This window comes from Bombus affinis, chromosome 15 (genome assembly GCF_024516045.1).
Source record: "Bombus affinis isolate iyBomAffi1 chromosome 15, iyBomAffi1.2, whole genome shotgun sequence".
In the NCBI taxonomy this organism is placed as follows: Eukaryota; Metazoa; Arthropoda; class Insecta; order Hymenoptera; family Apidae; genus Bombus; species Bombus affinis.
The window spans coordinates 3871790-3880997 of record NC_066358.1 but is presented as its reverse complement, the minus strand read 5'-3'; the positions used below and the strand labels follow the sequence as shown (position 1 = coordinate 3880997).

General features: G+C 40.5%; 1 protein-coding gene across 4 annotated transcripts in view; it reads left to right on the top strand.

Annotated features, from left to right (window-relative positions):
• The first annotated feature begins 2888 nt into the window (after positions 1-2888).
• Positions 2889-9208, top strand: part of LOC126924918 (probable JmjC domain-containing histone demethylation protein 2C) — a 227900-nt gene continuing 221580 nt past the window's right edge. For 2 of the 4 annotated variants that reach the window (XM_050739906.1, XM_050739908.1), the window contains exon 1: positions 2889-4040. In XM_050739906.1, coding sequence (XP_050595863.1) covers positions 3885-4040 — 156 coding nt within the window. In that variant the 5' untranslated portion in view covers positions 2889-3884. The remainder of the gene's footprint in view (positions 4041-9208) is intronic. The other 2 variants (XM_050739907.1, XM_050739905.1) reach the window with 1 other exon arrangement.

The window sequence follows — 9208 nt, the reverse complement described above, 5'->3', positions numbered from 1 at the left end:
CAGAAATGGGTACGGACAATAAAGACCAGGAGGATGTAAGAGCGTCGATTCGGACCGTGGAACACGTCCAAACGCGTTTAAACAAGTTCTATCGTAGTTTTAGACCAGCTTGTAAATACGAAAAATCGAAACGATTTAATCGATTGCCTAACAGAATTAAATTTCACAGCAACTCCAATAATTTATACTTCAAGTAGTATCAATTTCCACGATGTTCAATTATAAATATATTTTGATTTCTTCAGGAATGTTTATATATAGATTTAATTCTAAATACTAAGTAAACTTTTATGCGCAAGGTGTAACGTTATGAGTGTACGTTCGGAATGGAGGGGAGGAGGAGCTCCTGCTGTTGGGACTAAAAAGTTAATGGTTAGGTTAGGTTTCCATTACATGCATACATAGGGCTATTGCGACAAGATTACGTACTTTCGCAGCATGTGAACTTCTCTATGATATTCATCTTGCTATGCGCAAATTTAGTCGATTGCGATAGGTTCCTTTCAATTGAAACTTTACGTATAATTAAAGTCGTCACGTCCTCCTCGAGCGTAGAATTTTTTGTTTATCGTTCGTATCTCTAATATGAGAGTGTGGAGAAAATTTTCTCTTACCTTTTGCGATCAAAATTTTCGAAATGCTCCGATACAGGGGGATCGATATCGCCATGAATTAATTTCACCGATGAATCGATATCTCGTTCGAGTAACTAGGACGATTTTCAAATAGGATGGCAATCGGTTAGACGTCGTTGTAGAACTTGTAACCAAACATGGAAATCTTTCTTCGAGCCGTGTTGCGACGACGCGATGACATAATTTCTCCACGTCAAGGCAGATTCGTGAATGGTCGTGTAACTTTTCACTGGAACACTGCACCTCTGATCTTATTCGCATTACATGACCACGTCAACGAGACACCCTTTGCGATTTCTTTGTTAAAAGAGGGGTTGCGAGAAAAGAAGGGTAACGACTACTAGACGTTCAGGCTATTACGCGATCTCCATTTCGAAGCGTCAAGTAAAAATACAAATTGATGGATGATTAAATCGTACACTGGAGAAGAAAGAGTCAAAAACGAAATTGAACTGTGTAAATTGACAAATAGAATCGAACAACCCTGAGTTAATGATGGCGAGAATCCAGGCGCAGCTGACTTCTTATTCACACTACTTTCTCGTATTTCGGTTATTATAGGTTTGAATACTCACATGACGAGTCGCGAGATGATCGAAGATATCATATTAACGGTTTTGAACAATATACGGTGTACGCGCGATTGGAAGAAGCGAGCAATTAATGCGGACGGCCGTTTGTAGCACCACTGCTCACAGGTCAACCATGTTGGACTGGCAGCTGGCTGCTGCTGCGCGTGTGACGTCACGTCGTGTTTTCGTCACGTGACCGCAGGGCTGTACAAACAGTAGGTATCTCTTAACATCTTTCTCTAGCGGGGAATTTAATTTATTATTATATCGAAGCCAAAGAAAGTCTAAAGAATTTTCATTTATTTTTTCTAAAACGAGGATGAAGCACCGTCAGAATAAAAAAGAGAATATAAATTTTGAATAACGTATACATCAATAATGGGAGTAACTGTTTAATTTAATCGATGGATATCCAACTTTAATCTACCATCAAAGTGTCTTACAACGTACCAAATTTACGTTTTCCAGTAAGAGGAAAAAGAATATACCACGTGATACTCGTAATTAATCATCGTTAAAGAACGGAGTAATGCCATGTTTGCAAAGATACAGAGGAATGAAGCTCTAATGTAGAGGAACATTTCCCAGACCACCAGTCCTGTACAAACAAATAAATCGAGTGGCAAAGATCGACGAGACAGCAATTTGTTCGTGTCAAGAATAGTGACGCGTGTTGTGATTTATAACACACTACACACGTATCAGTTCGTTTTTTGGGAAACAAACTTCATAAAAATAACAGCAAAATGGAATATTAAAAAAGTTTTATTGCATTTTTTTACAAGTGCAAGTAGCAACAGGAGAAGGTACCTTAACCGCAGAGCCTGCTCCCATAATGCGATCCTTCAGTTGACATTTTACCCCACCCCGCCAAAAACACGGACTCACGAGTTTCGTTCGCGGTTGGTGTTACGGCCCTAGAGTTCTCTTCACTTCATGCTCGTGCCATGAGTTGTAGCAATGCGAAAGAACTTTGCCGCTGCGCGACTCTAAAGCGAAGAGAAAAGAGATGAGATAAGAGAAGCGAAGAGAAGAGAAAAGACGGGAAGAGGAAAGAAGTAAAGAGAAGATAAGAGGAGAGGAATGTAGGAAAGGAACGAAAAGCGTAAAGAAGACAAGAGAAGAGAAAAGAAGAGAAAAGAAGAGAAGAGAAGAAAGGAGAATAAAAGAGAAGAGAAGAGAAGAGAAGAGAAGAGAAGAAAAGAGGAGAGAAGAGAAGAGAAGAGAAGAGAAGAGAAGAGAAGAGAAGAGAAGAGAAGAGAAGAGAAGAGAAGAGAAGAGAAGAGAGGAGAAGAGATGAGAAGAGAAGAGAGGAGAAGAGAAGAGAAGAGAAGAGATGAGAAGAGAAGAGAAGAGAAGAGAAGAAAACTGTATAGATGAGATGATGGGAACGGGAGGGAAGGGTGAGATGTGGCTAAAAGGGGAAGAATAGTTAGTGGTGGGGAGAGAGAGTATCGGTGGCGACGCGGCGCGGTGCGGCATAGCGCGCGGCACGGCTGCTTGGCCGCGAGGAGGATGGCGGGGCGGAGGGAAGGCGTCGGCGCGAACGTCGGAGCAGGCGGGGGCCTGGGGTGTTCGAGGGTAGAGGACGATGGCGGGAGGTCGAACCGTGAAGCGGGGTAGGAGGCAGGAGTCGCGGGAAGGAGCCGTGCCTCCCTGCCGTCCGCCCGCAGTGCGCGCTACGCGATATCACTGGCCGGTCATGTGTGTGTCACTCTCACGTTCACACTGGTACCGTTCGGAGTGCTTGGTTACCGCGCTGCCGCCGTTACCGTCAACCGAGCAGTGTGTGTCCAGTATACACGGTGTGCGGCCGGAAGTTTAAAGTGCCTCTCGTTCCGTGTCCTGGACGTGGCGAAAGCAGGCGAAATCCTGTCGGCGCGGGGGACATCATCGGGGAGACGACGACAACGAGGACTACGGGCGCGCAGGTGGAGCGGACTGTAAAAGGGAAGAAAGATCGGCTGCGTGGTGCGCGACGGAGGAAAAGGAAAAAAGAAGGAAAGGAGAACGACGACGACAACGACGAGGACGAGGACGAGGACGAGGACGAGGACGACGAGGACGACGAGGACGACGACAAGGTGTCGAGAAGAGGAAAGTGGTATATCGGAACGGTCGCCAAGACGTTTTCGGTGATACGGTGTCCAGTGTCCAGACGCACGTATGTAGGAGCAAGGAGTGGCTGCTGCTGGTGGTGGCCGACCGTCCAAGGAAGAGAGAAGAAAAGAGGAGAAAGGAGAAGAGGATCGTGCGCGCCTCATGGCCCTGTTGTTTGCTGGCCCGTCGTGATCACGAGGAGAGAAGCAGATCCGAGTGACTGTGCTGTTGGTGTCTTTGGTGAAAAATAACGAAGTGGTGATCGGTGCTCGGTTGTTCTTCTCTACGGTTCAGTGCTACGTGGGGTTTTCTTTTTTGGGGGAGAGGCACGCTCGCTGGAGGATCGGAATAGAGGAAAAGAGAACGGCACAGTTCGTGGGGGAGAGAGAAAGCGAGTGCGAGAGTGCGAGAGGGAAGGATAGCGAGATATACAGGGATAGAAGAAGGAGAGAGAGACAGAGAAGTGAGAAGGAGAAGTAGACGTATAGAGAAGTAGAGGAGGAGAAAGGGTGATTGGAAGACCCGGCTGGCGATCCGAATTCGCGGATTCGACACGCCGCGGTTGCCGATCCATAATATGGCGTACAAGTTTCGCGAAGAGATCGTGGGAAAGAGGTTTCTCTCGGTGAGTGGTTTCACCAAGCTAAAGGTGAATAAGATCAGTGAGTGGGGGTGGCGTGCAGGGGTGATTCGTGCTGCCAGTCACAGGGATAACGGCTGTCATGATCTTCAGGTGAGTATCGTCCACCTAACGGACATTTTTCGTTTATATGATTTTTGTCGTCTCGATTAATCGTAACCACGAGTCGAGTTTACGTAGACTAACTTTGGTTCGATGCATGCGGCCTATCTGGCATCGCGCGCGCGACACGCTGTTTCTGTTTACATTAGCGATCGACCTTTCGAACATTCGAACTTCGCGTCTACTTCACCTCGATCCGAGAAGCCCGCGCTTCTGTCTCTACAGTACCAAAAAAACCTTGTGTCATAGGTGTTTTTTTCGTGGTTGACACTACATTCGGATCAAAAAACTTTCTGAATATTGCATGGATTATTTCCATCGTTTTTTCATACATTTCCCACGTTTTACAAAAGTTACAATGATAGTGAAATTAATCTACAAAAATGTTTATTCAATAAAGTATTAATACTCTGAAACGCGCAATGGTTATATAAACACGTGCTTTTTCATAGTTTTGTGCGTTCTAAATATTATTTCTATGAATAATATAGATAGTTGGAAATATATCAATAGCTAATAGATAGAATACAATTGGAGTTAGTCGAGAAATCATGTGACATAGCGGTCATTAGGAGAAGCAAAAATGTGTTCATAAGCTTAATATCGAGACGAAGTTTTATTAGTATGTACATATATATAAATATAACGAACCGTTCTTCTTTTTACTTAGTCGATAAATATCTTCTCCATTCTAACTATGGAAAGATTCGCGGATTAAAAAGGTTAAAAAGATTCCTCGACAGCTCCTGTCGAATTTCAATGAGCCTATTCTTCCCAACTTATACATATTTTCGGATAATACATGAGATTCAAGGCAGGGTTGATGAATAGCAAATTCAGTCCTTGATAATAGGATATTAATTATATGTTAATAACATTCATAGTTAAAACAGAGTCATGATACAATACGATATTCAGTATTGAAAATTTTTTATTTTACGACACTTGACTAATATATCGAATATATTCGGTTGCAGATAAGTTGTGAATAATTATGTAAATTCATAGTTTTATCAGCGCAATTAAATAGATGGAACCTAAATAGGTATTTATCTTACCATTTTAATATTTATATTTAATCCTTTAGATACCTTTGCATATTATGCGTATACCGCAGATTTTTACATTTACTGAAATTTAAATAAAATTTGTTTTTATTTGAATAAATTTTCCATAAATTCATTAATATTCATATCCTATCCATAGCTTATTTTCTGCTTTCCATTATCAAGTATTTTTAAAATTTAATTTTGGAGTACATTAATTTTCTCTCATCCAAAAATAAAACGAATATCATTTATGTACTTTGCTGTCTATTCTACGTTGTACAAAATTATTATTACGAACTTGTTGTTGTTACTTCATGTCTAAAACGTTTTATCTTGAAAATATTTAGTATTCTCTTATCAGCACTTGTTGATTCGTACGCTGTCTAACCAGTCTTAAGATCAAGTACTCTTCCGTTAAACCGTCTTGAGATAGACGATTGGTCTGTTGCTTGCAACTTCTCAAATTTCATTGAATAAGTCTCCGTTTATCATACGCGCTGAACAGAAGAAATAACAATTAGAAATAAAGGCGATCATCTCCAGAACTGGCGGATTCTTGTGCATGTATCTTGTAGAAAGCCATAAATCGGTCGACGTTATCACCCGTTCACGATCCATCGAGAAGCTGTTGATCGAACTTGATCAGAGATAAGCGAGTTTAAACGACCGCGAAATCGTTGCCAAAACGCGAACCGAAGCAAAATAGGCAAGTCAACATTATGCTCTGCGTTGCTTTTGTCAGATTACGTAAGCTATCGTGCGATCCGCTTACCTGAGAGTTTCTTTTTTTCGTTATCGCGACATAACATAAGTCATAACTATTCTAGTTTTCGAGGACGTAGCCAGTACACGTATGTATATACGTACATCGCAAAATGCAACCAGTATGGATTATACGGCTGGTTTTTGTCAATTACACGATGCGTAATTGACAAAATTTGCTAAAGTTTTCCATTAGCCGCTTAAAAGCTACCTCGATCAACTCGATAAATTCAAAGGTACCATAAAGTGACGATAATATACGATTATTTATGTTATCTTCTCGCGATGTATGAAGTTATGGAAGCAAGCTATTTGTTTCTCGAGAATGGAATATTAATCGAGTACATATGTAATGAAACGAAGAAATCGATTAGAAATGGACAATTAAGAAATCTAAGAGATTCTCGTGTATCGTCTCGTTGGTGGATTATATTGGTTGAAATGACAAAGACTGAGATCCTGTCTTTATTAATAATAACGTTCAGTTATGCAAATAAGATAGCTTACATTTCTGCACGATTGCGCGTCTATCGGTTAAGTAAAGTCATTTTCATAATAAACGTTGTTATCCGGTTTAAAATTCAACAACAATTGAAATTCAAATTCGACTGTGCTTATACAGTGATCTTCGTCTTTTTAACGTGGAATTTCATTTCATTCAATAATTCATTCAAGGATATTTACGCGTAGTTACGAGTACAAAGTCCTGAATTCTAGCGCTCACGTTGTTTGGTGCCAGTCAGTTGAACATTTTTAAAGCCAGGCGTCCCGTTTTATTTTTTTCAACGGGCTTTTTCGAAGTCCGACCGGAACGCCGAAAAGCAAGTGTTTGGTCGTTCGAAATGTATTTCTTTTCAAAGAAAACACGTTTCGAGACCCGGCTCCCTATAATTAATGTTCGATAAATTCGAAATGAAATTTTGATATTAACATTAATATTTATGATATTATATCGCGTACATTAATATTCCTTTTTGATCGTAAAACCAACCGTACAGCTAAAGCTGATATTATACGACCGATAAAATTGTTTTGTTTGTGGAAAAGCGACATTAATTTTCTCCGCCATTCAGTTCGAATCATTTACATATAATTCAACGTTCGCACGTAGTGTTACCAGTAAAACGTTTCAGATATCTACGTTTCCTACGTAGCACATATATATTCCATTAACATAAGCATACAGTTATACTGGCGTTCATTTTATCGAAGTCGACAAATCAATAATGAATCGATATAATTAGTAGTGGTAATTATAACTTTTTTCTCCAATCACCGGATTATTGATTTAGATCGTCTATTACAAGACTTGGAATTTTTTGTTATTTATACATCACATGAAGCTCAGAAAATTACAAATGTCTATTTCATTATTGCGTATTGGCCTTTAAAAATCAATTTAACCGCGTCTTAATATTTCATTATACGTAGTCACGATAAATAATTAGGAGCAATGAAATCCGGTTTATTCCGAGCTTTTTGATTAAGATACGTCTTGCCGATAAATAGACGGCGGTGTCCACATCATTTTATTAAATCATTCTTACAATTCTATTATGCGACGAACTACCTAATATTTATTTTAAATCGACCACTACGAGCTTACCATTAGCGTTTCAAGAACTCTGCCCCGGCTACTCTAGGTATTCTAAATGTTTTAAGCATCGAGCCAATTGTAGGCTATTCCAGATATTCTAACTACTATAAGTGTTCTACTATTCATACTGCGTATTACTCTAGATTGACAAGATGCTCCAGAAGTTCTACGCGTTATACTTACTACACTTTGATTATTCAGGTGCTATAAGCAATCTGAAATTGTAAATTACAACGCCTCGAAACATTATATATGTTCGAAATTTTAATATACATTTTCAGATTGTTTTCAAGCATCGATACGATCATGATAGATGTGTCTGGTTACGGTACGAATGAAATTTCGTAGCATTTTGCAAAAACGTTGCGATACTTTTGCGTGATATTCTGTATATAATTAGGTTTATTGGATGATTGGTCGTTTGTTACTCGAACGACTCGATGTCGAATTCGTCTGCGAATTTACGATGGCGCCAACAAGTATCTGGTCTCTGGAATGAATTTAGTTGACATCTGTTTACTATTTACCAGTCGGAGGTCATTCGCTGCGCTGGCATCGAGCCGTGGTCCGAGGTCATTGAATGCGAAGCGCTTGTCGCGACCGTTCGCTTTCTCCTTCCTCGAAAATGATTCTGTTCGATGGTTCGGATAAAGAACAGATTCTATACCGTTTATATCGCCGTGGCTAGGTGTCGATGCGTCGATTCCAACGAAAGCCAGTCGAATGTTGCATTTTCTACATAAAGTCATAGTATGCTGCAACATACTAATTGGATTATTATTCTATATAATTACTATACATCTGATTTTCATAATATCAAGTAACACGAAATTTAACGTACTTGGACCTCTATAGCATTCTGATTTTATTCGTAATAAAGCGTTCTCTTTTCATAGACCCGGCGTTCATTTCCGCTGTATAGCAATTAATTGGCAAGCAAAATTATTTCAAGCGTAGGAATTCAAAGATCTCTTTGTTTTAACGTTTCAAGCTATAAAACACGATTAAAATCTAATTAAAACGCGAACATTTATCGTTCTCCTCTATAAATGCATTACATAAATCTCCGGATAGCTTTGTTAACAGGTAGCACAGATAGATCTATGTGTTTCACGATTTTCTTACCAAGGAATATTGTCCTCTGATAGAACTTACGATATTCTGAGCAATTCAATGGAATATCCATGTCCTAGTACCACCGAAAGAACGGACAAAATTTCTCACGTACAATTTTATAAATTTCTTTCTGCGGCCAGTCGAAAACAGCTGAGCCTTGCATTCTCGTTGGCAATCTACGAGAGAAAACCATGTAACTGTAGGGAATTACCCGAAAGTGTTAGGTTCAGGGCCCTGGTAATTCGTCGACCGCAAATTTCGGGGTCCAGAGTTGGCAATAATTTTGGGGTTATCGGCATGTCCGGGCCCCCGTTTGTTCTTTCTCGGAGATTCATGCAAGCCGATGTGCCTCGTATGTGCTGCATAACGGTGCTTCGCCGTGGACGTGGCAGGTGCACGAAAAAGGCGGTCTGTTCCACCAGTTCGGTGGAGACGAGGCAAAGAGGGGGAGTTGTTTCGACCCATTTACGATTGATGAAACATTGATATTCCTCTCAGATCGGTCCTTGATATTGTACAAGGTTCCCACCGAGGTCCGTGAAATTCTCCTCTTGCCTCGCGTTCCAAGAACGCCATGATATTCGTTTTCAAAACGGCGACGATCTCGGTAATCGTTCCAATTTGCATTTACGACA